The sequence below is a fragment of the Trichoderma citrinoviride genome (assembly GCF_003025115.1).
Source record: "Trichoderma citrinoviride strain TUCIM 6016 unplaced genomic scaffold BBK36scaffold_1, whole genome shotgun sequence".
Lineage (NCBI taxonomy): Eukaryota > Fungi > Ascomycota > Sordariomycetes > Hypocreales > Hypocreaceae > Trichoderma > Trichoderma citrinoviride.
The window spans coordinates 1,450,696-1,478,107 of record NW_020194709.1 but is presented as its reverse complement, the minus strand read 5'-3'; the positions used below and the strand labels follow the sequence as shown (position 1 = coordinate 1,478,107).

At 53.8% G+C, this 27,412-nt stretch overlaps 7 protein-coding genes across 7 annotated transcripts; 4 read left to right on the top strand and 3 right to left on the bottom strand.

Annotated features, from left to right (window-relative positions):
• Positions 1 to 1,347: 1,347 nt before the first annotated feature.
• On the top strand, positions 1,348 to 3,629 carry BBK36DRAFT_1133970 (ABC1-domain-containing protein; the record flags this gene model as incomplete). Its single annotated transcript, XM_024892152.1, has 2 exons — positions 1,348 to 2,336; positions 2,419 to 3,629. The coding sequence occupies exons 1-2, from the start codon at positions 1,567 to 1,569 to the stop codon at positions 3,626 to 3,628; spliced, it is 1,980 nt and encodes a 659-aa protein (XP_024753842.1). The 5' UTR covers positions 1,348 to 1,566.
• A 3,789-nt stretch (positions 3,630 to 7,418) lies between these two features.
• On the top strand, positions 7,419 to 8,639 carry BBK36DRAFT_1107307 (hypothetical protein; the record flags this gene model as incomplete). Its single annotated transcript, XM_024889239.1, has 2 exons — positions 7,419 to 7,516; positions 7,610 to 8,639. 2 exons carry the CDS (start codon positions 7,419 to 7,421, stop codon positions 8,637 to 8,639), a joined length of 1,128 nt encoding a protein of 375 aa, XP_024753841.1.
• Positions 8,640 to 9,961: 1,322 nt separating this feature from the next.
• BBK36DRAFT_1108703 (hypothetical protein) lies at positions 9,962 to 12,534 on the bottom strand (the record flags this gene model as incomplete). Its single annotated transcript, XM_024889392.1, has 4 exons — positions 9,962 to 10,452; positions 10,546 to 10,802; positions 10,859 to 11,303; positions 11,583 to 12,534. 4 exons carry the CDS (start codon positions 12,532 to 12,534, stop codon positions 9,962 to 9,964), a joined length of 2,145 nt encoding a protein of 714 aa, XP_024753840.1.
• Positions 12,535 to 14,041: 1,507 nt separating this feature from the next.
• BBK36DRAFT_1165043 (hypothetical protein) lies at positions 14,042 to 15,160 on the bottom strand (the record flags this gene model as incomplete). Its single annotated transcript, XM_024894730.1, has 3 exons — positions 14,042 to 14,140; positions 14,377 to 14,695; positions 15,096 to 15,160. The coding sequence occupies 3 exons, from the start codon at positions 15,158 to 15,160 to the stop codon at positions 14,042 to 14,044; spliced, it is 483 nt and encodes a 160-aa protein (XP_024753839.1).
• A 2,292-nt stretch (positions 15,161 to 17,452) lies between these two features.
• Positions 17,453 to 19,474, top strand: BBK36DRAFT_16185 (hypothetical protein; the record flags this gene model as incomplete). The annotated part of the gene is made up of 2 exons (XM_024897721.1): positions 17,453 to 18,029; positions 18,093 to 19,474. The coding sequence occupies 2 exons, from the start codon at positions 17,453 to 17,455 to the stop codon at positions 19,472 to 19,474; spliced, it is 1,959 nt and encodes a 652-aa protein (XP_024753838.1).
• Positions 19,475 to 20,215: 741 nt separating this feature from the next.
• On the top strand, positions 20,216 to 21,745 carry BBK36DRAFT_1207042 (ribosomal protein S4e). Its single transcript, XM_024897366.1, has 3 exons — positions 20,216 to 20,252; positions 20,479 to 20,901; positions 21,160 to 21,745. Exons 1-3 carry the CDS (start codon positions 20,239 to 20,241, stop codon positions 21,500 to 21,502), a joined length of 780 nt encoding a protein of 259 aa, XP_024753837.1. The 5' UTR covers positions 20,216 to 20,238; the 3' UTR covers positions 21,503 to 21,745.
• A 196-nt stretch (positions 21,746 to 21,941) lies between these two features.
• On the bottom strand, positions 21,942 to 23,459 carry BBK36DRAFT_1133968 (multicopper oxidase; the record flags this gene model as incomplete). The annotated part of the gene is made up of 2 exons (XM_024892151.1): positions 21,942 to 21,975; positions 22,083 to 23,459. A coding segment is annotated over one exon (1,377 nt), but the record flags the coding sequence as incomplete, so codon positions are not given.
• Positions 23,460 to 27,412: the final 3,953 nt, after the last annotated feature.

The window sequence follows — 27,412 nt, the reverse complement described above, 5'->3', positions numbered from 1 at the left end:
TGGTATGAAGGATGCTTGTTTCTTCCAAGTTGAGTACATACAAATCGGCCCATTTTATACCCACGCACACTGTGCCTTGTACCTTCCTCCAACACCCTCCGTTGAACGTACAAAGACACGAAATCTGTGGCTTCGAATGGCTTCTTTTGGGGCCGCGCTATCGACATGAAGTTGTTGCGCAGCATGTCATACGCAAAAAGACCCCCCTGGCCAATGCTGGAGATTTTACACGCTTCCTTGTGGGTGACACGAGTGACCCGACGCGCGTGCTGGTTGCATGTGCAGAAGAGGGCTTTGGATAAGGAGCGGCTTATCTCAGAGTGCCTGTAATATTGGTGACGCGAGAGAGCTGAAAGCCAGTAACGCAGCGATTAAACATGTACTTGAGCCATTGATTTGTCCCTCTGATTGTTTACGGAGTACCTAGGAATGAATCAATGAGGTGAATCACTTTCCAAAGGCCAGGCACTCTCCGTTTCGCAACTGCTCCAAATGCCTCCAAATTAGGGCCCCCCTGTTTGGGCAGGTGGGCAATCGGATAGGCCCTGTTTCGGGAAGTGCACCTTGGTGTGCCAAGGCGACAGGGCAAAGCATGATGCACTTTGTACAAAAAGCCATGGATTTTCCAGCTTTTCCACGGTGCGGAATCAAGGCATACGACATCTGTTCTCAGGCGTCATCTTGCAGTGACTGGCGCTCGAGGCGCTTTGGCCTTGCGCAGAGGACAATCCAGTGACGCAAGAGTGCCGTTCTCTTACGAGACATCCACGGTGTTGCCATTGTTGAGCTCTTCCCCGCATGCTTTCGGGGCTCGTACTCGTACCCGACGCGAAGCTCTGGGCGGAGTAGATCCGCCTATCTTATCTTCCGCGTATCAGCTATGTACTAAGGTATGCGACGTTTCGTCATACTTCCCGACTGAGCACGGAGCGATTACGGACGTGGAGCGACATTCTTTCTTCAATACCCTAGATTATCAAGCATCTTCACAAATTGGAAAAGGCAGGTCAGTGACTCCGTGGAAATTGCTTCCAACTCGACAGGGAGATATTCAAAATAAAATAAGATAGTGACTACCAGTAGTATTAGGTAGTATTTGGATGATTCCTATTCTATCCTGCTGATGTGCATCTCATGAGAATGGTCTTCGAAACGTTTATTGCTCACTGAAGAGCAGAACGTACATTTCATGGGCTTGACAATACATCAGGCTCAATAGCAGACTCTACACGCACAAACAAGAGAGAGCTACTTCAGGAGAAGCTGAGGTAAGTAAGGGAAAGAAAATAAAACAAATATAAATACCAAACGAGAACAAAGAAGAAAGCTGCATGCAAGATGCTAACTTCCGTCATTGTATATCCGTAATCCAGATGGCCAAACTTCGGATCAACCTCAAGTCGGCACCGACCGGACATCCGTGGGAGCCACAATTTGCCGGGGAAACCCTCCAGGCTACCGTCAGCATCCCACCACTTCTGCCGACTACATTCATTCTCCATCTCGTCCGTGTCCTTATTGTGTCCTCCCGGATGACGCCGCGGTAGAGCCAATCGATCCTCGACAATGCCTGGCATGCTCTGTCGCAGCGGCCTCGGCCTGAGCCTCTCCAGACAAGCTTTGCTGCGAAGTCGCGTGCCCTCACGATATGACGTCTTCGTCCGGCGCATACAGAACTCGGGGCCATTCCAACCTCTGCGACCTCCGTCCCCAGCGAGTCTCGGAGCGCCGCGAGCCGCCAAGGAGTACAAGGGCAGCCGGAAATGGGGACGTCGACTCCTCGTCACGGCCGTCGTCGGCGGCACGATCTATGTCGTCGACCGGCAGCTCTACGCCTCCAGCGTTGCGCGGTCGCTTCGCACGTTTGGCACGGCGCTCGTCGCTGCCCTCGACTACAAGATCAACTTCCGACCGGAGCCCTGGGTCGGAGGGACCGTGCCTGATCTGCACATGCGCAATGCGGAACGGCTTTTCCATCTGCTGCGCTCAAACGGCGGGCTGTACCTCAAGATCGGCCAGGCCATCGCAATGCAAAGCGCTGTGCTGCCGCCCGAGTTCCAGAAAATGTTTGGCAGAATGTTTGACGATGCGCCGCAGGACGACTGGAAGGCCGTGGAGGCGGTAATACGGCAAGACTTTGGCAAGAGCGTCGAGGAAGTGTTTGGAGTCAGCTTCAGCGGGAAAGAGGGCTATGGCATCATGGAGAGAAAGGCTCGCGCCAGCGCAAGTGTTGCGCAAGTTCACTGGGCAAGGCTACCCGATGGGAGAGAGGTTGCAATCAAGATCCAGAAGCCAGAAATCGCGAAACAGATTTCGTGGGATCTATGGACCTTCAAGTATGTCTTCCTCTGTCGCTTCTGTCCCACCAACTCCTTCCTGTATTGCATGGTTCTGACTATGATGGCCTGATCCGAACAGGACCGTGACCTGGATATTCTCCAAGTGGTTTGATCTTCCCCTTTATACCTTGGTACCGTTCATCTCCGAGCGTCTAGAGCTAGAAACAGACTTCTTGAGCGAGGCGCGCAACTCCGAGACGATGCGCCAGCTGGTCAACTCAGAGAGCCGTCTCAAAGGGCGGGTCTACATTCCTACTGTGTATTCCGATCTCAGCACGAAGCGAGTATTGACGACCGAATGGATAGAGGGCATTAGACTGTGGGACAAGAAGGCTATGACGTCGAGATGGCTGGGTGGCTACGGAAAAGGCAGCCCGGGAGCCGGAACTCCCTTGCCGCCGGTTGATATGGATCTCGCCCGCCGCGAGCTTCGCACAAACCCGTACCAGGAAAAGATCAAACCCGAGCGACAGGAGTGGAAGGGCCTTCGTGGGAGAGGCGGCCTTGGCCTGACGACCAAAGAGGTCATGACCACCATGGTAGACCTCTTTTCCGCCCAAATCTTCAAATGGGGTGTCGTCCACTGCGATCCTCACCCCGGAAACATCTTCATCCGACGACTTCCCAGCGGCCGCGCGGAGCTTGTACTGATCGACCACGGCCTCTATGTCTACATGTCCCCCAAGTTCCGCCATCAGTACGACAGGTTCTGGAAGGCACTCATGACGTTTGACAACCAAACTGTCGTCGAGGTGACCGAAGAATGGGGCATCAAGGCCGCCGACATGTTTGCGAGCGCGACTCTGATGAAACCGTACGAGGGCGGCGAGTCCTCTATGCAGAAAGACATCAAGGAGCTAGAAGGTCTCTCCCCAGCGGAGCGGCACTACTATCTGCAGCAGAGGATGAAGCAAGGCATCCGCGACATCCTCGCAGACGAGGACAAGTGGCCCAAGGAACTCATCTTTATCGGACGCAACATGCGCATTGTGCAGGGTAACAACCAGTATCTGGGCTCGCCCGTCAACCGCATCAAGATGATGGGCGAGTGGGCAAGTCGCAGCCTTTACGAGGACCCCAATCTTCCCTGGATGCAGCGGCTGACCAACGCATGGCGGCATATCATCTTCAAGTCTGTCCTGACGTTGACGGATGTTGCCTTTTATTTCTTCAAGCTGCGACAGCTACTTGGTCTCGGCGGTGGCATGGAGGATGAAATGGAGCGCCGCATGAAGAATATGGCGCATGAGTACGGCATCGAGCTGCAGCATGAGGTGTTCGAGGGCTGAAGAGTCGATGGTGCGTTTGTTTCTCTTTCCTTTGTGCTTGTGTATTTCCAGACATTTCGGTAGAGGCGTTGGACCGTATGGCTTCTTATAGAGGGAAAACAGGAGGGCACAAAGAGCGTTTGGCTTTTGGACACCCCAGTCCGCCTGATGATCTCTGTATGTATTTATATCCTTGTACGAGTATAGACGATATACCACTCACCGAGACGGCATTGGCAGCCTTTTCCTTGCTTCACATGTCTGCTGGCGATGGCGGAGTCGTAAGGAGCTCCTGGTTCCTAGAGTGTTGTGCAATGGTAGGTAGGTACCGTAGGGAGAGAGTTCGTACTACCTTCGTGGGATCGTAACTGTTGAGGTGATATCATCGGTCGGGACACGAGCACCACCGAGAAACTGTCGAGATGCCCCTACCTGTACGAGTAATTCAAGACAATGGCTGCTCCGTCCTGTGCCATACTTGAAGGATGCTATTCTCATCTCCGTCCTTCTATTGGATCTAGTGTCAGCCTCGTCCTGTGGCTAGCTTGGCGGGCTTTTGTGGCCCTGTCGAGGCCGGTTTCACCTTGACCACGCGAGAAGACGCTGATGGAACCAGAGGCGATGCGTGATTGGTGTCCGAGTAGCGTGACGACTCTTGAGATGGCGAATAAGAGCGGACCTGTAATTTTAAACGCTTGCAGGGATCGCAGGGGACCAGCTGCAAGTCGGTGCCAAGAATCGGGCAAAGCTCCGCGATGGGACTTGGCTCCAGACCATAAATGATGTTCTGTTCCAGCTCTCTCTGTGTCCTGAATCAAGCATCTCCCGCAAGGCAAAGCGGGCTTTTGCCGTTGCAATTTGAGCGGCTCAGGACCAAGACAAGAGCCGACATGGTGTTGAATGCATCCCTGAGCCATTGCTGCATTTGTCCATTTCATCTTCTTTTCGGGCGCCATGCACACTCTTATCCTTAATTAGCCTGTCCCGGCCTGGTTTCAAGGAAAATCTCATTTGGGGGGCGGCATGTGAGGTGCGGAGGATACAATTGTATCGCAACCCAACCGAGCCAACGAATCCCCCTGCTGATATGCGCTGGTATGCGAGCGAGCAAGGCATACGACGTGCTTGTACTCGTACTTCGTCCTTGGTTGTAGTGTGCATCTTATCAGAAGGAAGCCCAAAAGCAGCTTGTGAAATAGAACACAATGCACCTTCTGCTGCTAGCAATACCTGGTAGGTATTACACGAACGTCGTGGCAGGCTAGGTAGCAAGCAGTAGTGGTGATTCGTGTTCCGTACGACTTGCACTTGCGTGGACCACATGCTTCATGCTCCAGATAGGTCGGTACCTTGCAAAGTCCGCTGTGCCTGCAAAAGCAACCAACCCGTCATGCCGATGCGGCCGATACAGTAATACCATACCCAGCCAACAAGACCATGAAAGCAAAGATCTGCCGTGGTGCTTGTATGTACACGTACCGTACACGGCACATATGCTCGTGATACAAGTACTACGCCGCTCTCCTCTCTGTGCCGTGGCGAAGCAATATGTCGAGGCCGTCGCGTCGAATCAAGACTCGCTGGGTAGCTTGGTAGCTTTAGGTGCCGTGTTTCATGCTCACCAGGGGCCGCAGGACCGGTCGGCAGGAGACCTGCAATCGCCATGACATGATGCCTGGCCAGGGTTGGTTAGATGCACTTGTGGAGAGGCGAAATGGGGCCAGGGTCACCTAGCATCACGAACCTAGGACCCTCGATTGGCGCCTCTGGATGGCACTGGCTGTCGGTGGCTCCCCTGAAGCCCGAGAGATGGTGCAGAAGCCAGAGACGAACGAGGACAAACGCGCGCAAGCTGTCGAGGCCGATGCGCGCTCCCTCCTTCTCCTCTCTCAACTCTTTTTACCCTCCCCTTCTGCCCTTTCTGGGAGTGTCGAAGCCTTCGCTCGCTCGATTTTGTTCCCTTGCCTCATCGCCGCGATATCGTCGACCTCTGTTCCCCGATTCGCCGCTTCCTCCCCTGGCTTCTTCGGCGCTTGACGCTGCCGACAAGTCCTTGTTCTCTTCTCTCTCGCTCGTTACCGCTGTGTCATCCGACCAAGCAGACTGTACTTGTAAGCCGTGACCCTGGCCCTGGTGATACCTGTACCGCAGAAAAAAAGCTTTGGGCAGGTTCACGAGCTGAGTCAAAGCGGTGTCGAGCTCCAGCAAAACCCCCGGCTTCAGTTGCCTCTCTTTCCGCTTTCCTTTCACAACCCGAGTCAAGGCAGGAACAACCACAACACCTGCGATTTCCTACGATCTTCATCGTCTTCCCCGCGTCTCGGCTGGACCAAGAGAAAAGAAAATAAAAAATACATCAAATTAAAAACAACTACCCAAATCGCCAAACAAGAAGGAGCAGGACGAGAAAGAGAAGCACCCACGAATCACTCAGACACGCAATTGTAAGTTGACGAGAATCGACATCACCTCTTCCTCCATTCCCTTTGCTTTTCAAGCCTCTTTTTCGCTACATTTCCCATTTTGCTGTGCTGTCTACAGTCGGCGGCAATTGCAACAATCCTCCCTGTTGCCAGCTTCGAAAAGAGCCGTGGGACTGCAATTGCTGCTGCTGGACCATCCTGAAGTGGCGCTGCGCTGGAGACGGCATTGGCGGGCTGCGGAGGAGAGCGACGAGCTTCAGCCTTGCGACAAAACCAACTCCTCTCGCAATGCGGCGTGGCCAGCTGCAGAAGCAGAGATGGAAACACGGCCAGCTCCTGGACGACAGATGCTCGAGATGCTCAGAATTGGGCTCGGAGAAACAGTCGCGACAGAGCATCGGTGGGCTGTTCCAGTCGCCCGCAGCTCCCGGTCGCCGGCCTCTGCAGCTGTCGGCTGCTGTCGCTACCCCGACGCGTCGCCTGGCGACCAGAACCCTGAGACCCTGACTTTCTGCTTCTGAATGGTTGCTAATCGCCTCCCTTTATCATCTAGTGACCATTACGATCGAATTGGAGTCGTCTCCGCTGCAGAAGCCCCGCCTCCCCGCCTCTTTGCCTACGTAGCTGGTGCATTAGACCTGCATTGGCATCCTGTTGCATAGGAATTGTTTGCCTGGGTATGCATGGCATCCTCTTCTTTGTTACGGCAATTCTTTAACCGCTGGAGTTTGCTTTGTTGCGCCTTTGTGGATTTCCTCAGTGCGTCTCCAGCGCAGTGGGAACAAAAGTCCAAGGCAGCAAACAAAGCACCAAAGTCACTTGCGGATTCAGTTTTTTTCTGACCTGTCGTGTGCTGAGCAGGGATATCGCCTCAATCTTGCAACTTTCAATCCGACGTTTCAGAAGTCGATACCACCCTCCTAAATCTTCCGTCTTCATTGTCGTCGCGACACAATACTTGCTCTCAATCTTCCACGACATATCTTCCAGGAAGTGGCTCTTTCATTCTTGAACGAGCCTTCAACCAGCAATTCATCGCTGGCAAGACAATGAGTTCGCCTCGTCGCTCGAGCTTCGGAATGCTTCTCAAACGGACAAAGAGCGGCGATTTGGGCAAGGGCAATAGAAAGGCCCTCGCCGAATCCGACCGCCAGCATCAACCCACTCCGCGAGCCGCTCCCAAGCTCCCCGAATTCTTCAGCGGTTCCGAGCAGCTGTCGAAGTCATTTGCACCCGAGCTGCAGGCCAATCCCGTCGCCCCAAGCAGCCATTCTGCCCGCGAGTCGAGCAGTCGTTCCTCTGCGGAGCCTGGTCGTGCCATTCCCAACAACATCCCGATTCCTCCCATTCCCGCCAATGCCTTTGATCCCTATGCCAGATCAGAGAGCATGACGAACCGGGGTCGTTACAGCTATGCCAGCAGTGCTATGAGCACCATCAACAACCCTAGGAGAATTCGCAGACGCAAGGACCCGACTCCATTCAAGTAAGCTGCCACTCGATTGATGCTCACAATTCCTTCTCTTCTGTGCCCTCTTGTTATAAAGCCCAAGCGGCACTAGGCTAACTATATCTACAGCATCCTGATCCTGGGAACGCAGAATGCTGGCAAAACCTCTTTTCTCGAGTTCCTCAAGACTGCCTTGGCGCTTCCGGCAAAGAAGCAGGGCAAAAAGCAGGATGAAGAAGTGCTCCATGCCCCCATCCCACCCGTTGGCAACTTCATCCCGCATTACCTAGAGACGGAGATCGACGGCGAGCGGATTGGATTGACCCTTTGGGACTCTGAGGGCCTGGAGAAGAACGTCGTTGACCTTCAGTTGAGAGAAATGTCTGCTTTCTTGGAGAGCAAGTTTGAAGAGACGTTTGCCGAGGAGATGAAGGTCGTGCGCTCTCCGGGAGTCAAGGACACCCATATCCACGCGGCTTTCTATGTCATGGATCCTTCGCGCCTGGACCGTAACATTGTGACCGCGAAAACCGCTGCTTCGCGCAATGGCTATGCCAATGGAAAATACGGCAATGCTCGGACTATTGGCGCTCTCGATGAGGATATCGACCTTCAAGTTCTCCGAACCCTCCAGTACAAGACAACCGTCATCCCTGTCATTTCCAAGGCAGATACCATCACCACCAAGCACATGAGCGTCCTCAGAAAGGCTGTCTGGGACAGCATCAAAACAGCAAACTTGGATCCCTTGGAGGCTCTGGGCTTGGACGAGGATAGCAGCAGCGTCATCGAAGAGGAGTCCGAGGAAGGAGAAGCAGACGAACCTGTGGCATCACCTGTCTCCCCAGGCCACTCGAAGAGGCTGTCCACCAACTCCATCCGCAGACACAAGTCCCAAGAGGAGGCCAAGGAAGAGGAGGCACCATTCCTTCCCCTTTCCATCATTAGCCCCGATCTGTATGAGCCCGGCGTCATCGGCCGGCAGTTCCCCTGGGGATTTGCTGACCCTTACAACGAGGAGCACTGCGACTTTGTACGCTTGAAGGAGGCCGTCTTCACCGAGTGGCGTGCCGAGCTGCGCGAGGCAAGCAGGGAGCAGTGGTATGAAGGCTGGCGGACGAACAGGCTCAAGCACCGCGATCTTCCCCATGCGCGATAAAGGCTTGCTTGCATACAGCCTTTATTTGCCCCGTTTGCCTTCATTCCTGCTTTCAATTTGCTCATGCATGGTGTGGCCGCTTTCATGCGCTGTTTTCCTTTGAAGCGAAACAAGCCCTTGTCTCTTTGTCTTGGGAACGATTGCCGATCTCGGACTCTTTTTCTTGCATGGCCAAAAACCAAACATCATTTCAGAAGCCTTGATCCAGAGATGTCATAATCCCGGCTCTGTGCAATGTGATGGAGAGAACCGCATTTCCTCCATTTAGCCAGATTCGCTTCCTGTCTCTACCGCATCTTTCTCCATCTCGCTTCTAGTTCAAGGCGCGTTTCTTCTGCCGCACTTGTCCGAAAAATAGGTAGCTGGCGAGGTGGACATTTCTTTTTTCTCTCTATATTCTTCCTTTTTCTGATACGCAGATGACTTTTGATTCCCCCTCATCATTCTTTTGATGTCTTTCCATCCTTATACGATACCTCCGGGGGTTACTTCCCTCGGAAGATCAACATTGGAAGCATGGAAACGGCGACCACGAATGGTGATTTCTTCTCTTTATATTCCGCAGCCTGGTGCGAAGCAGTATGATCGATACCCGATGATGGGAGACCTGTCCTGGCGGCTTGCCCTGTCTTTACTTTCCGAGTCCTCGGTCTCTTTCTCCTTTCTCCTTTGCCAGAAGGAGAGAAGATGGACTGGCAGAAGAAAAAGAACGAGTAGACGGTGGCCTGGGCAGGAACTCATGAGTATGTGCGGAGGATTGCTTGGACAGATGTAGAATAGGATGGAAGAGAGACTACTTCTTTTGTAAAGAGTCCTTTTATTTGGAATTTTAACTTGACCGCCCTTTTATTGTCCCTTCTTTTCTACTCTTCCTGACTTGTGCCTTTTGAGTCGCGTAATGAGGCTTTGCACCTTGAAAGACGGTGCCTCTGACGTTGCGCTGAGTATGAGGTTTTGAGGGATCGGGATTCCAAGGTAGGTACTTTGTTCAGACTCATACATCAATGTGTAGATTAAGGTATTCAATAGCGCCAATCACTTTACCTGCGGATATGCTACGAAAGAGGTATTGTGCTACTATGAGAAGAACTTCCCTACTCATTCAAAGATCCTTGCCTCGTTACCATCGCATACCCAGGCCCAGAACCGGCAAGAATCCGCGTCGGAGTCCACGCCCTGAAGAATGCCACCTAGCCAAACAGCAAATGATTCGTGAGATATCCCGCTCCTAAACCATGTACCATGTCTTGAAAGACGAAGAAAAGAAGAAAATGAACAAATAGAGTGAAATAAATCAGCTGGAACGGCTCCGAGTGCCGGATTTATGGGACATACGCCGTATTCGTGGGCCTCCCACGATCGTCGATATCGCGCTCCCGCCTATACGGATTCTTGCCCGTGTTAACCACCTTCTCGATTTCCTTACGGCTCAGCGCCACCTGATCGAAGCCCCGGGGCAACGGCGCATCGGAGATGAGGAAGTCGACCTTTAGGTTGCGAGCCTTGTCACGGTACGCTTGCGCGTTGCGCAGATGCTCAAACTTCGCGTTGTCGAACCTGTCGATGTCGGCCCAGGACGCGGCGCGCTTGGCAATGAGCGCAATCAGGGTGTTGGAATCCCTTTCGCTCCAGGGGTGGCGTGTCTGATGAGGTCGCGGCTTGTCCAGTCGCGCTGTCATGCGGTTCACCTCCTTGGCGTGCTGCAAGGCTGCGTAGTCTGGAGCGGAGGGCGTAGGAGCGGCGGCGGCGGCGGCGGGAGGGCTCTCTCGCGTTTGCGATTCCCGTGGCGGCTGTACGGGGGCGGATGAGGTAGCTGTCTCGCGCCTCTGGGCGGGTCTGCGGTGATCTCGTGAGGCATTATGGTGTTTATCTTGGATTGGGTCGTCATTGTCGCCCAGAGAAGGACTGTCATTATCGTCATGATACGAGTCGTTGCTGTCTGACCTTCTTTGTTCCGATGGTCTTCTGCGCACAGTGGTAGAGGAGGTGGCTGTCTTGCCCTTCTTGTGAGGCCTCGGGTCGACCTCGAAGCCGTCGTCGGACTCCACCTCCTGAGGGTCGCTTCGGGTAGATCGCTTGCGCGAGGACTTTGAGGTGGACTGCTCTTGAAGAGATGACGCGTTAAGCATGCTGACCATGTCCCTGGCGCTGAACAATGATCGGCTGGAAACGACGGTTAGTTATGAAAAGGGGGCTATCAATAGAGGATGGTGGTCTACCTGTTATTCGAGGTGCGTCGTGGTGTTGGCTCAGGCTGAGAGCTACTGATGCTTTCAGGAGAGCTCTCCCGGGCGCCTTGTTGAAAAGCCCATGAGTCCTTGTCAGCAGCATTGGGCGATGGGTAGCTTCCCGGGAGCGCAGCTTGTTGCTGACGCCGCGCTCCCTCTCGAGCGCTCTCTTGGGAGGCTTGTCGTTCCCTGAGAATTCGTTCTTGTTCTTGGTCCTGCTGCCGCCGCTGTTTTCGAGCAAGGGCTTCCTCTCGAGCCCTGAGCTCTTCTTCCTTGGCTCGCCGTTCCTCCTCATGAGCCCTTCGTTCCTCCTCAAGGGCACGTCGTTCCTCCCGACGCAGTTGCTCCAGCAGCCGCATCTCCTCCTTGGCCACCTCTTCTTGTTTGATCTTTGCCATCAAGTGTGAGATGCTCTGAAATCTATCCATGAGCCAACCTTTGAGATGGTCAAGCATGTTGTGGATGGGAAACTCCTTTCGGATACCGGTCAAGTTCATGGGACTTCTAATCGCCCTCTTGTTTCGGTCCGAGAGAATCTCCCACATTTGCACAACCCTGTTCGAGCAGACATCGATGAGCGTTTGTGCTTCGAGTCCGGCAAGAGCCCTGTAAGGGCCCTTCTTGAAGAGTTCGGGGTATCCTCCCTTGGGAACTTGAGCGGCCCCAGGCTCTGTTGGGCAGAACACCCAGCTAAGTTCCGTACGCTTGTCTATACCGTCGGCGGATCTGGCAATGCGCTCGATTGCTCGCTGAGTTCGTATCTCCAAGGAGAGTGACAGGTACTCTTTGTTTTCCTCAGCGGCAAAGAGGCGGGGGAAGTTGGTGTCTATGGCATCGAGGAATGGCTTCAAGCTCTCTCCTTCGGATTCGATCCTCTCTATGTGGCCAAGCGCGGTGGCGATGTTTGCCAGTTTGATGGCAAGAAGAGCAGTAGCGCGCGTGGATTCCGAGATTTTGAGCCTTGTCTTTTTCAGCCACTCGTACTGGATAAAGGGGAATGCTTGTCCATGGGCAAGGAAAACGCGGCGAGAGGCCTCGAAGGCCTGCATCTTCAGAGACAGTACTGTTTTGTAGGATGGCCGCGATTTGTTCTGAAGCTGGCCGATGACGTTCCTGGCGTCCCTTGCCAACGAGTCGACAGCTTCGATCTTGAGCTGGTGCTCCGCCTCCTCAATTTCACGCGAAACCATTTCTTCCGTGAGCAGCTCCGCTGCGGATTTGGGAGGCTGTGCGATGGAAGGCTCGTCGTCAGAATCCCTCTCAGGGCTTATCCTTATACTGCTGTGGCTGGCTCGGCGAGGGGCCCCTCGGCGCGGTACTGGATCGAACACAAGGGATCCTTTGCGTGGCACAGATGTCAGGCCCTTTGGCAATTGCACGCTCGGTAGCGAAGGAGATGCGTTCGGCGGTGGAACCGATGCCGAAGGGGCAACTGGGGGTGTTGAAGGAGGACCGACGCCAGAAGGATGGGGGGTAGGAGGAAAGCCCTTTTGTAGTATGGTGGAAGCAGAGGTTAGGGCAGGACCGAGGTCAGAACTAGAATCCCTGCCGTCATCCTGGTTTTCTTGTTGCCTCGTGGCTCTCGGGGGGTTTCGCCTGACGCCTGGACGGGCAGGAGGCGATGCTGGCGCGGCTGCAGCGGCCTTGCTGGACCGCCTGGTCTGCATCTCGACCCAGCTAGACCAAGAGATGACTTGAGAGAAAGTGGGACTGCAGCAGTCAGAGCGGAGAAGAAGAGGATCAAGACGGCGCCAGCTGATCCTGGGAATATGTAGAAAGTGGGAGGTGAGAGGCGAGGCGAGAGGGCTGACAAAAAAGTGCGGTCAAGGAGGTGATCTATGCGCCATATATGGTGCAGAAACGGCTGTTGGCAGGGCTCTTGGGACGATCAAAGAGCACGTCTGCGAATTATACGCTTCCCAGCTGTGCTGCAGCGCTGGTTTGGTCTCTTTATCGCCTCTGCTGCCTTTGTCGTCTGTTTGCGAAATCTGAAAGCTGCGTCTGTTTGCTTGTAGAGATTTCGAAAAGTCTAACCCTAACCCTCGAAAAGTCGGGAGTTTGTTGTTTTGACTGCAACGTGACGAGGATGAGCTAAGCCGGATCCGGCTCTTCTGCGTCCGGCCAGAGGGGCTAACATGCGCTATGTACATACCCAGTCAATAGGGGGGGCAGGTGAGGAGATGATGGAGCTTTGCTGTGAAAAGTCGACAGGCCTTTGTTCAAATGCTCTCAACGAAAAGAAAAAAAAAAAAAGTAAAAAGAAAATGGCTGCTAAAATGGATTAAGCTGCTTGCCCAGAAAGGAAAATTAGCAGTGTTGGACGTCCATGGCAGTTATCCGGGTGGCCTATCAAGAGCCGCAGACGCAGGCTTGTTGGCTCGTCTGGTGGAGGATGAACTTGGCAGCGCCAAAAGTTGACAGCGCCAAAAGTTGACAGGGGAGCTTGAACAGGTCACGAAATGCCTACGCGGTGATCAAGTGAATTCTACATCTGTACCGAAGGCAACAATGAATAGGAGTTTGTTAGAAACATGCGAGCATTACGGGCGCGGCTTTTGTGTTGGCAGCTCTTGTTGAAGCTGCTCCTCAATCACGGGCAGTGATTCAGCCCGTATCGGGGACGCAGCATGCCCCAGTGAGAGCACTGTGGCAAGACGAGCACGACATAGAGTGATGCTGAGATATTGCTGCTACTGGTGGTCCGTATCCCCTGCAGATAACCGCCTGGCGGACAAAGGCAAGGTAGAGTTGATTGCCTGCTCGCGCAACAATCGGGTATCGGCAGCATTCACTGGAAGGCGACGCAGAGGATTCAGATCCCATGCTATTGCACTTGTTATGCTTTGTCCGAACTTCAGAGTTATTCTCTTACAGAAACGGTAGATACATCTCTGAGTTGTTGTCAAAAGGAGAGCAATCGTGGTGGAAAAAGAGCAAATGGATCTATGTGTGAAGAAGCACTATATACAGATAATCTTGTAGATATCTTGTCAGATCGTGCCATAGTTCCATTGACCCAGCCGTACATTCGGCAGGAAGAGAGTAAAGGCACGGGCGCTTCGTCAGTACTGCGAACATGCATCTGATGGTGTGTTCAAGCAGAGAGAGGAGGTCATGGTCGTCAGACAAGGAAAGAGATAGAGAAACAAGATCACTATCCGTTCCTTGGCCTGTTCATTTGCTCTTCTTCTGGGTCGTGATGGCAGCCGGCCCGTGCCTATCCGGGCCAAACATGCCTGAGAGATACGCAATACGGGTGAAAGCTAGAAACAACTGTCTCGTCCGACGCGCGGTTAGCTGTAATGCCAACAAGATGCAGTAGTGCTGCAACTCGAGCTGCAGTAGAGGACATTGCTAGTGGTTTCCTTTTGCCTGGTCTTAATTACGACTCCCTGGGGGTGGGGGACGGGGGCGCGAACAAAGAAGGGAACCTGGAGTCAAAGAGGGCAGACGGCGAGGGAGAGAGTCGAGTGACATGGGTCGAGTCAAGGGAGAAAGGAGACGCTTACCGTAGCCCCCAGGTTTCCCCAAGCCATGGCATTCCATCCAGAGACGTCCATAAACCTGTCCGTACCCATGCCATACCATGTGAAGCCAACGTGGCCGGCGTCAGCAAGCAAGAGGGCAACGAGATAGCTTCGGATGACTCTGGCCTCAGACGTCGTCCGGAACAGGGCCAAGCCCACAAAGCACATTGCGAGATACATGTTTCCCAGTTGATGGGCCATAACAATGCTATTCTCTGAGGCAGCCACGGGTTTGTCCTGAGGAATCTGCTGTGCAACGAACCATGCCGGGTCGTAGACAGCGCCGGCGAAGCCTGCTACGCTGTGATGTGCTCAAAACCTAGGTTAGCCGTACAGTTGTCGAGAGAGTTCGGTCTCGTGTCTTATGACTGGCTGATGCTGGTGTCTGCAGAGCGTCTCTCGCTTGCATTCTGCAGACTCTTGCAGTTTGTTTTGCAGTTGGGTAGAGTTTGGGCAGGTCGAGATTGGGCTTGCTGCCACCCCTCCCAACTACCTACAACCCCATATTTTCTGCAGGAAAATACCTAGGCGAAGCTGAAAGGGGAAGAGAAAAGGCAAGAATTGAGGGAATAGAGACGGAGAGCTGTCTCAGCCATGGTGATTGGATGGGCCGAGCCATCATACAGCAACTGTGCTGGGCTGGCTGGCTCATCTGGACTGGTTTGGATTGGACGCGGGGCGGGTCGGGTCTGTGGGCTTACAGCGACAAGGGCTCGAGGACCGTGAAGACAAGGCGGGGGAAGGGCGGCAGAGAGGCGGCCATCATGTGCTTGTGCGTCGGGGGGTGACGGGGGAAGAGGGAAGGGCAGGAAACGAAGACGACAAGAGACGGGACGAGGATGAGCAGGCGAGTGGTGTGAGCGTGACGACGCCGCGTTGGAAACGTGAGTTGTATCGAGGCACTGACGACGTCGAACCTGGTGACCAATCGGCGATGATGAGGACGGTGATGAAGATGGACAAGACGATGAGAACAGGACAGTGATGATGATTTCTGTGGGCGATTCAGCTAGTATCCTCGTTGGACATTCGTTGCAAAGGTAACAAGGCCCTCGTCGGCGTGGGGAAATCGTGAGATTGATCTGATGCTCTCGGGTCGGGATAAGAGGAGACGAAGCTGTCGGTCGTACCGCGCTGTAGATCCCCTGCAGTTGGACACCAGCCAGTACCTCCCAGTACCTCCGATGGTATGAGAGCAGCCGGCATTTGGGCACAGCATTCAGCTGACGAGCACAGATCCATCAATGCAATTCCAGTCCATTCCAGCGGTTGTCATGGCGCCAAGTTGGCCGGCTTGTGCCCCCGGCAAGCCGTAATCACTCGTCTCAGTGGCATGTCGGCACAATTCGGGGCCGTTTTGGGCAACCTGGTTCACTTTTATAACAGGCAGCCCGCATGCAGCCAGTGGCAGATTTGCTGCTGCATTGAGAGTTCCTCGGTCTCTTGTCTTACCGTTCTGCTAGTAGTACTCGTACTCGTACTTGATACCCGCCAGAATGCCATATTAGATGAGTGGCTTTGCAAAGAATGACCGCAGACGTTCCACTCACGTCGGAGCTTCCAAATGGCAACGGTGCCTCCTCGGGTGTACGGAGTCGGAGTGAGGGGAGCCAGAGCGTTTCCCTCTTTGGCGGTACCTGTACCTGAAGAGGTTACGCGATGCTCGCACGAGGTGGCACTGGCGTCACCAAGCTGCCGGTACCTGTACGCGATTGACAGGCGTTCCCCCCTCTTCTCAAGGTTCCGGTTCTCCTCCAGCCAAGTTCTTCTCCCTCTCCGGCTTCCCTCTCCCTCTCTTGCTGGTTCCCTTTCCAGGGCACCCTCTTCCCCAGAATCGACTGCTAGCCTGTACAGTGTGCCATACATACCAGTACTTCAAATCGAACTCGGTGCCTTTCATACATTAGAGTTCAGCAATAAGACACGCAACAGGTACCACGAGACAGAGGTAGATGCTTCACGAAAACACGAGGCAGCAGCCGGAAGTCACTCGAAGTTCCTTTTTCTACACGCCGTCATTTTCCCTTATCTTTTTCTTTCTTTTTTTACTTTCCTTTCTTTTTTCCTCCTCGTCATTCTCCCCTTCTCTGCTAAGTCGTAGCGCTGTCTCGGCTTCCTTTCCCCGAGCCCACTAATTAAGCCGCGTCTTGCCAACTTCCATGCCTCGTTTATCATAAGCTGCCAGACGTGAGGTCACATAATACATGACTGTACTTGCTGGAGCACTTCACGTGCTGACACCACCTCTGAGGCCGTCGGCTTTAGCACTCCCTTCAGCGCTCTGTTTATCGGCACACACACCTCGTCTGCATGCTTCTCAGCTCTCGCCATCTCCCTCCCTTCAAGTTCGGCCTGTACTGTGCCAACCTGACCTACTAGGTACCTCTCTAGGTGTAAACTCAAATCCCAAATCCCCTCCTCGTCCCCCCTTCCGGAGTTCCTCTTCTCTCATCCAAAAAGGGGCCTTTCAGCCACTGCAGCCCGCAGCAAGCAGAAAGAGGGAAAGAGATAGAGAGATCAGGAAGCAAAAGCCAAAAAAGTACAGAGGCTGGTGGGACGGGGAAGGTTGGGGATCCCGGCGCCTCGCCCCAGCTCTCTCTCTCGCTCCCTTTCGTTCCCGACCAGCTAGACGGCTCAGCGAACAAGACACTGAACGGCCGAGGGCCTGGCTAGAAATGTCGACGCCTCACTCTGCGGAAGTGCGGCAGAGCAACATATCATAGGCCTGTTTCCTCTCCCTCATCCTCACCCTCATCCTCTCTTCCCTTTCTACTATTTCTGCATCGACCCGACATCTCTTTCGTTTCTGCCGCCCATCCTTCTCTTCTTCTTCTTCTCCCTCTTCTTCTACTGCTTCCTCGTCCATCTCTGCATCACTCTGTCACTCTTTGATCCGTCGAAGCCAAGGACCGCGAATACCCTCGCTCACGCGCGCTCCCGCGTCGATTCTGCTGTTCATGATCCAGCTTCTTCTGGCCATACACGTGTTGCTTGTTGCTGCCGTTGCGCCAATGCTGAGAACAGATCAGCCACCGCCGCTTATACTTTACAAGTCACCATGGCCACCATTGAGCCGCGTCTGATTCATCTATTGAATGATCCGACCACTCCGGAGGCCCCCAACACGGATGGCCTCAACACGGAGGGCCTCAATACGGATGGCATCACCACGGAGGATCTCAATATGGAGACCTCCAACACGGAAGTCCCCAACACGGAAGTCCCCAACACGGAAGTGCCCATACAGCCTTCACTACCTTCGCTGCCTGCGCTGCAGCTGCTGCCATTGTCCGGGAATCGAGACGGCCCTCTGCCGCCGCTGCAGCTCGAGGGACTTCGAGCCGACAGATTCTTCGGTAGCGCTGGCCGGAATGCCGCTCTTCCCGGCCCCAGCGGCGGAGCACTCGGAGCTCCGCTGGCGTCCCCCTTCATTGGGGACCAGACGACGGCCTTTGGAGATTTCAGGAGAGAAACCGACTACTCCAGAGAAGGCAAATATGCCGGGAGCGCGGCCCTGTATCCGCTGAAGCTCCTGGTGAGCGAGGTCAATATGCCGCCGATGCCCACGCCGCCCGCCCCGTCCTTCACCAGCATTCTGAACGAGGGGCCAGATTTTCAGGATGACGCTCCTTCAGGTTCGTTCTTGTCTTCGTCAACTTCCATGTCTATATCCACAGCCATACCCACATCCGCGGCAGCTTCTTCGTCTGCGCCGACGTCTTATACCACGGCCGCGGCAGCTTCCTCGTCATTGCCCTTTCCCTCCTCGTCTTCCGCAACCGCCACAACCGCAGCCGCAGCCACATCCAGCATCGCCTCCGCCTCCGCCTCTACCTCTAACTCCAACAATAAGAGACCAGCTATCCATATCAAGGATGATTTCATGCAGCTACCGCAGCCCGCCAAGAAGCCAAAGGCGCACCAGGCTCCCCCGATGCCGCCAATCATCAACGGACTGCTTGAGCCACCGCCCCATGTGTCTCTCTTTCCTCCCATCGAGTCCAGCGCCTTTGACGATACCGACGCAGGTCAGAGCAAGCTACTCCACGAGCTCAACTACAGTCCGCCGGGCCCTCGTTTATCCCCAGAGCCTAACCAGCCGATGACCAAGCCGAGGACCACAAGGAAACGTTCAAGCAAACCTAGGCGAAAGTGGTCAGAGGAGGAAACGAATCATCTGCTCAGGGGTGTCGATCGCCATGGTGTGGGCAAGTGGACCAGTATCCTGGATGATCCCGACTTTCATTTCAACTCGCGCTCGGCCGGTGATCTCAAGGACCGCTTCCGCACCTGCTGTCCCGAGGAGATGCGTGTGACCGATGTTGATGAGCGCCACTCCCTTGCCCGACGGCGCCAGCTCCGGAACCAGTTCAGGCAGCTGACTTCGCCACTGAAGACGCCGGAGAAGACGGCAGGTGAGACGTCATTATCAGAAGGCGGGACTTGGTCGGGCAAGGATTCGGCCACCGGTACTCCGAGTGAGATGGATGATCCTCCCACGAAGAAGAGCCGCGCCCATCGCATGAAGGTGTCAGACCTCGCGGGGCTTGGCATCACCGGCCCGTTCAGAAGGGCCCGCAGGAGAGAGAGGACGGCCTTCTCCAACCGGGACGACCAGGAGATCCTGCTAGGCCTTCAGACGTACGGCCCATCTTGGTCTAAGATACAACGCGACAAACGCTTTCACCTGGGTAACCGGCAGCCGACGGACCTCCGCGACCGGGTGCGCAACAAGTATCCCTACATCTATCAGCGAATCGAGAAGGGTGTCTTCCAGCCCAAAGATGTCAGCAGCACAAACATTCTCGAACCAATGGTGAACACGAACATTGCCAATGCGTTCAAGCCCCGAACCACCGCCGCAGCGCCATCACTTGCACTGACGGCGAACAACTCTGCGAGCCGTGGAGCGACACAAGATGAGCTGCCAAAGTGGCTGTTCCAGACTGCTGGTACAACAGAGCAGCCGCAGCAAGCTCCTCGAGACTCTGACGAGCCTACACCGTCAGCTACTGGCGGAGAGATGGATATCGCCAGGCTGTTACTGGACGATGCCCAAGCAACATCCAGCATGATTTGATCAAGAATAATACCCCCTATCATAAGGAAAAGCAAAAAAATAAAGATAAAAACGGCAACTATCAAGAGAACGAAGCGATGGGAGAACATACAACAAGGTCAGAAGCGTCACGCTCACATAATTATTAGATCAGACCAGGGGTGATTGAGGTACATACTGGGTAGCGTAGAAGGGTCGCGACACGTTCATTGCATTGCTACTTGCTGCATTTTCACATCGTTCTGTCTGTTCCAGCCCCCCTTAATGCGTGCCTCCACGGTAGAGGACCATCATACTCATGTTCATGTCGCATATAATGGGATGATATAATAGCTATATAACCCGAGATCTAAATAATTGAGATGATATTGCTTTGCTCTGCCTCTCGCCTCACACTTGATAGCTATATCCCTTAGTAGTAGGTTAGTAGTACTAGTAATAGGATGTCGGAAGCCTTTCTCACCACCGTCCCCCTGGCGCTACCCTGAGCTTTACGGTACTGCGTTAGGTTGGTCGAATTGAGTTGACCTAAGGTAATTGAAAGGCGGAACCGGGAAAATCACGGCATGGGCCCCACGAGTTGGAACTCACGTGACCAGTTTGATCTCTCTTGCGGGTCTTGCCAAGCGGTAAGCCTTAGGGCAAGAAAGCCCCCACAATTCGCGCGGCCGAAGCGAGAAGAGAAAAAAAAAGGTGTGCCGTCAATTTAACATTTCTGTGCCTTGTTCCACGCTCAACCTTCTTCGTCGTTTTCATCACCGTCGAGAAATCAGCCAGTCGTCACCATGGCCCGAGGAATGTGAGTACAGACGATCGCAACAGACATTGAGCAGTGCTGCTCTCTACGATCTAGTGGAAGAGGAAGCAAGAGAGGGATCTTGATGTTGTCGACGGCGAATGGCGTGCATCCTGAACAGCCCTCTGCTTCGTCCTCTTCCTCTGGAAGGTCGTTGAGGATAGCCTCAATTGCACGACACATTCTTCACTTCAAGGAAACACAGCTGACCTTTGTCTTCCCCTCACAGCAAGAAGCACCAGAAGCGCCTTAGCGCCCCCTCCCACTGGCTGTTGGACAAGCTGTCCGGCCTCTACGCCCCCAAGCCTTCTCCCGGTCCTCACAAGCTCCGCGACTGCATGCCCCTGATCGTCTTCATCCGAAACCGCCTCAAGTATGCTCTCAACTACCGCGAGACCAAGGCCATCATGATGCAGCGCCTGGTCAAGGTCGACGCCAAGGTCCGCACCGACATCACCTACCCCGCCGGCTTCATGGACGTCATCACCATCGAGAAGACTGGCGAGAACTTCCGTCTCATCTACGACACCAAGGGCCGCTTCACCGTCCACCGAATCCAGGCCGAGGAGGCCGAGTACAAGCTGGGCAAGGTCAAGCGCGTTCAGCTGGGCCGTGGTGGAATCCCATTCTTGGTCACGCACGATGCGAGAACGTGAGTTCTGTCAGACATCATTCAGCCGTTGGATCAAGCTTTGGTCGATTCAGGGAAAAGGAAAAAGAAGGACAAGAATTATCATTATTCGCTTCTTCTCTTTTTCCTGCTTTTCTGCTGTTCCTTGTTCCCACTCCCACTTTCATGGAAGATGGGTCCAAGAAAGAGCAAAAGCAAGAAGACGATGGAAGCTTTATTTGACGGCTGTATGTTCCCCCTCTCCCTGCTCGAGTGCTGACGTTTTTTCTCCTTCCACAGCATCCGCTACCCTGACCCCCTGATCAAGGTCAACGACACCGTCAAGATTGACCTCGCCACCGGCAAGATCACCGACTTCATCAAGTTCGACACTGGCAACGTCGCCATGGTCACTGGTGGTCGTAACATGGGCCGTGTTGGTGTCATCACCCACCGTGAGCGTCACGACGGTGGCTTCAACATTGTCCACATCAAGGACGCCATTGACAACACCTTCGCTACCCGTGAGAGCAACGTCTTCGTCATTGGCCAGGAGAAGCCCTGGATCTCCCTGCCCAAGGGCAAGGGTGTCAAGCTCACCATCGCTGAGGAGCGTGACCGCCGCCGTGCTCTGGCTCACTAAATGGAGAGAAGGAAAGATTAGTAGTACCCCCTTTCTTTCTTTCTTTGTTTAGTGGATGATATCAATCAACGGTTAAAAGAAACAAAATGGCATATATGTGGACTGGAGTCTCGGATTTGATGTTTGCTTTATTAGGGGGGAGCGGTTCTCCTTACGTGACCCTCCCCTTTTCCCTCTCCACGCCTGGAGATGGCTGGCCCTGAGGCTAACGACGGAAAAAGACTTTTAAAACATATTGAGCCCAAGCTTGTCTCTGTCCACTGTGCTTTACATGTGCAACCTTTTTCGATGCTGGTGAAGTCCGAAATGCTTTGTATTTCGCATTTGTGAGTCAGGTTCCATTGAATCGGTGCTCGTCAGGACATTTTCGTCTTCTCATGATCAATCGCAGGTTGCAACTCGTGAATTATATACAAGCCATCGACTACATACAAGCAATCATTTCACTCTCATCTCGTTTCTTCAGCCTTGGGTATATACAACTCTCCTCTTCTCTCTCCCCTGAAATCACCACCCCATCTTCTCTCGTCCTCTATATAACATGGCCACATCTTCAACCATCACTTACTCTCACTACAAGTCAGCCACCCGGCTCAAAATAATGCACAGCCTCGACATAGTGCGACGAATTCCCATTCACATTCCCGCCATACTCGAGATACCCCGTCACGTCTGGGTAATTGAGCTCGAGAATGTCCTCCGCATCGCCAAACACCCAGACGGTCTGCATGCCCATGACCATATGCTGCAGCGTGTGGCAATGGACCATCCAGACGCCCGGAGTCCGCACCCTTAGCCGCCACGCCCGCCATCCCCACGGCTGGTCCGGCTGGACATGGGCCGTGTACCGGAACAGCATCGTCGTGTCTCGCAGGACCGGTTGGGTCCCGTGGCGGAGCTGCCGGGCTACTTTCTCGCTGTACACGCCGGGCCCGCCGCCAATGTCATAGAAATGCTCGCCGTGGGCGTGCCAAGGGTGCGTCTCAAGGCCTCCGTCCGGCGAGCCGTCGTAGGAATGAGCGCCGACCTGCTGGAAGATGATGTCGATAACTTCGCCCAGCTTGGCAGGGTATGTCTTGGTTGCCGGATCAAGCCCGTAGTTGGACACGGACGCCTGGAAATCCGGCAGGAACTTGCTTGCATTCTTGTACAGAGACACCAGGTAGGGCTCGTCCGGGGTAGTGAAGGGCGACCTCTGAAAGTGGTCATCGGTCCAGGAGACGCTGTTGTCCGTCCACAGGAAGAATCCGTCAATCCGCTGCTGGGAACTCACAAAGATGCGACGATTGACCTCGGAATCGGCCGGGAAGTTGTTTGGGTGCAGCGGCTTCAGTTGGTAGTCGAGGAAGCCCTCGATGGTGGGCGGCAGGTCCAGGGGCCTGATCCTGGGCAGCGCCGTCGTCGACACGCGCAGGTCGTGGACGTGGCGATGCCTCATATTAGCGCAGGTGTTGCGGTATCGCAGCACGGCGTAGCTGACGACGCTCGTGGGCCGGTCGCGAGACTCCATTTGCAGGTAAAAGTCGAGTTTGCGGAGCGCCTCGAGCTCGGCGCACGACTTCGCGCGGAACAGCACGCTGAAGCGCTGGCCGGAGCCGATCTGCATCAGGGGTGTCTCGTGCGGCTTGGTGTAGTGGCCGTCGGCCTCGATGATGGGCATGTCCGTGTGGTTCTCAAAGGCAAAGGCCGCGTACGAGAGCGCCGTGGCGCCGATGATGCGGAACCGGTACAGCTTGCCCGGGTCGACCTCGATGACGGACAGCTTGGCAGACGCGCGGTCGACGATGGGGTAGTCCGATATCGTGTTGCCGTTGATGAGGAAACCGCCCGTCTCGCCAGACCACACAAATGGCGTTGCCCGCAAGCCCTCGGCGATGGCATGGTCCGTCGAGTTGAATAGCTCGTGGATGTGGATGATGCGGTCCCCGTCGACGGGATACGGTTTCGAGCCCGAGTCGTCCACAATCAGCGGCCCGTTGGCCGTGCCGGTCTGGAAGCCAACGTGCGAGTGGTAAAAGTATGTCCCGGCCGTTCCTCGAGGCGTCTTGAGCTCGTAGTCGAAGTAGTGCTGCGGCGGAATCGGCCACTGGCTGGCCATGGGGGAGCCATCCGAAAACGGGGCTGCTGCCTGAGCGAGGCCATGCCAGTGCTTTTGATCTCAAAAAAGAAGGACTCGATGTAAGCCAATGTTAATCTCACTTGAAGGGGCGCTACGCAAAAGAGTTTGGCTGGATTTTGTGGCTATACTCACCATGGTTAGGTTTCCATCCTCCAAGTCATTGTACACTCTGATCCATACCACCTGGTCCTCTGGGATGTGGATCTCAGGGCCCGGCAACGTCCCATTGATGACCGTCGTAAACCTTCTGATGCCCCCGATGCCAATCTCCTTTGCCGTGACTCGGAGCACGTGGTCGGGGACGAAGCTGTCATCGTGGACCTGAGGGCTCGTTGTCGCTGCCGCAGATCCTACTGGTTGCGAGAGGAAGAGGAGGATGAGGAATCCATTAGATATCAACCGCCATGCGTTGGCTAGGGGGACATTTGCAGCGCGCATTTCGCGAGCCACACACAACACCTTTTCTTGCCTTATCCATTTTTCGATCGTGGGAACCTCTCAGAACAAGACGTCGAGAAGATGGGCCTTTTTGTGTTCCCTCCGAATCATTGCATAATGCGACGCATTGTGTATTATCACCATCATCTTTGAGTAACACATGCATCACATCTACAAACCTACACGCCAACACTCTATCTCACGGCATACTACCCACGAAAACATGCTCATATTCGAGATAAATATACGTTTCTTGCCCTATATTTCAGGCCTTACGATGAGCTGACGAGGACAATGCAATATTGCGGGAGATTCGGATAGTGAATCCGAAAGCGGATGCCCAAAGAGGAGAAACCCATCCTGACGCCATGGCGTCGACTTGGCCCGAGTCGGCATAGATACAGACAGCTATCTAGATGCTGAGTAGGTAAAAGCATAAATAGAAGCTTGAGCAGATCTAGGTACGAGCGGCGAGAGAAGAGGCAAGGCGTCGCAGAAGGGCCGAAAACGTACAAGACCGGGCCAGAAAACCCATTGACTTCTCCACTAGAACACCGTGATATCCGGCAGAGAGCGAGAAGGGTAGAGAGAGAGAGAGAAGGGAGAGGGGAAAGGTGAGTGAGAGTCGGAGGATGGACCTTTCCCAACAAGGCTTCAGAAAGATGGGGAAACGCCTCTACCCACATGGACGCCTCACAGCAGGAAGAAAGGCAGTTTGCCCCCGCCTTGCCAGTACGGTCTGAGAACTCACCTGTCTCTCGGAGAGATAGTTACGACTTTACTACTCCCCGCAATTCTTTCTATACTGCGGAGATATGCCACTCACACAATAGACTATCAAGTGTCCTTTCCGGACGCCGCTCCGTTGACGGCTGATATGGTGATGCCGATATTCGGAGTGTTGATGTCACCATTTGAAGCATCTTGTCTCAACTTTGTCTTTTTATTTCTGCTCATCAGAGAGACACGTATGATGCTGCTTCATGATTCATTTGGTGGCGTTCTTGTGGCTCCCCCCTACTTTGTCACATGTCATGGGGGCTGTATATAGGACACGTAAGGTACCTTAGGTAGGGGTACTCCTGTAGCATAGCCCGAGACCTTTTCATCTGGGGGCCGTGCTATCCGCCGGGGAAGTAGGAGTGTGAGTCCCGGGCGGCTGCATGTGTCAAGCCACTAGTATGAGTCTCCTGGGGAGGACGGCTTGTCCATGGAGGAAGAAGGAAGACACGGGAGCGAGCTTGGTTGTGTGAGGGGAGCAGGGGGGGCTCATATGATTCGCGGCTCTGGAAGGTCTCATGTAAGGAAGATACGAATACGTAACATGAGATAGTATGAGCCTTATGAGTAGATACGCATAGAGAGATGATGAGAGACATTCATGAAGATAGGGAGTCAGAGAGATGGACACGTAGTAGATGTTTCGAGCGAGTCAAGTTATGATAAGCCCAAGTGTAAGCATCATCAGCCAGTTACGGGAGAGCAAGTACATTGACACATTCGTTTTGCTTATGGTTTCGTCTGAGGTCAATTGGAGCTTTGATACTTGTTCTGGGTGACGATTGATATCTGAGCTCCGATTCTCTGCTACATAGAATCACCTATGCTGCATCACTGCTGGATACGGACCAACTATTAGAACTATAGACTACTTTGGCAGCCAAATTATTGGTTACTCTCTGTCCGTATTGCTTGCTGGCTCTACTACTGTATCTTCCTTTTGCCGCACTCAAAGTCAGGGGTCATGACAGCCTAGTCCAATAGTCTTGGCCATCATGGAACCATCACGCCATGTCAATACTGATCATAGAACAGGGCTCAGATCAGTATTATGGAGAACGAGGTAGACTATCTGATGGATAGTCGCTGGCATCAAATAAATCAAGCAAAAACGAGTGGTAAAGCATAGCTCTCCCATGGCAGTAGTAATACATGCAGTATCAGGGCAGCGCCAGTTGATACCCCTTACAGTACCAAGTAGGCTAGGCTCACTCTTCTATCCTTTACCGCAGTACTGTAGGGCGGTAGCCTAGAATCTTAGTCCATAGGGCCTAGCATCGTGAGCTAGAGAGCTTGACGGGAGTGTTCCCATTGGTGACTGGACTTGGCGGCAACTCAGCCTCATGAATGAGTCGTGGATAAGTAGTATGCATGTATTTTACTAGTATGTCCTTTACCATGTCCTTTTTGGAAGACTCTTGTACGTACAAGCATAATATGATTGCTGTGTGTCCTGCAACACGGCACAGATGGATTGCTGCCTGAGCTAATGAGACAACGATGAGCAACCTTGCAATGTCCCGGATGGAAGTTGTCCCGATGCAAGACGAGAACTCAAGACGGGAAAAACAAGGAAAGGAAGCAATAAAAGTTCCAAGACAATGAGGAAAAAATCAAGGAAATCAAGCAAGGCATCTAGAGCCATGTCGCAGGTCGGATATTGGCTTGCTCGTGGGCAGGTAGGCAAAAGTCGTGCCAGGCAGGGGTCAGGCCCGAGATGGGCTGAGGATCGACGACGCCCGATATTTTTCGGGGCCGATATTCTTCGGGATTTCCCTTTCCCCATACAGGTACCTACTTTGGGTTCCTTTCAGCTTGTACTGTATGATGACGAGGAGCCAAGAGACGTACATGTCTCGGCTATGCTTGGATCCGGGCTGGTTGAGCAGCAAGAGGCTGGAACATGAGATTCAGGCTTGATCGAATCCAGGTATCAATGATGTCTGAGCTGCTGTAATTCAGACATCCAATCTGGCTCGTCTGCCATTAATCGCCAATAGCCTTGAGCGTGTCTGCCTTGCACTGTACAGCGCATCCTGCATTGCATCGCCGCACGTCAACCACGCTGCAACCAGTCAAGTTGTACGGAGGACTCCCTACTGTACTTCGTATCAGAATTGAGACCATCTTGGTCTTCTGAATGCACCTCCAGCCGTTTGAAGGCGGAATCTGCACTGTACTATTTCGTCAAATCGAGCCGTCAAAGCATGCAGGTGCTGTCCTCCAATCAGAGCGCCATATCAGTGGTCCCACTTCTGCGATCACACGCCCCTATCTCAGTCGAGGTAGTCGCGCTGAAACAGACAAACGAGGAAACAACGCCTGAGCAAATGGCAATCATAGGAAAGGGCGTATTGCAAAGCGAAGGCTGAGCACACCGCTTTTCCACCGACTCCTTCATTGTCATCATCTCAGGCTCAACAACAACGACCCGGACAAATCGAGATTGAACCAAGCTGAACAGAGCGACTCCAGTCGATATCGAGGACCCCGAGGGCCAGTAGTAGCATGTACAGAGGTATGTACATATGTATGCACACTCCCCGGTTCCATGAGTTGGTGTACATTTATGA

Coding starts and splice junctions, on each gene's coding strand:
- BBK36DRAFT_1207042 (XM_024897366.1), top strand. Junction 20,902..21,159: donor GTCACGCACGATGCGAGAAC/GTGAGTTCTGTC, acceptor CTCCTTCCACAG/CATCCGCTACCCTGACCCCC.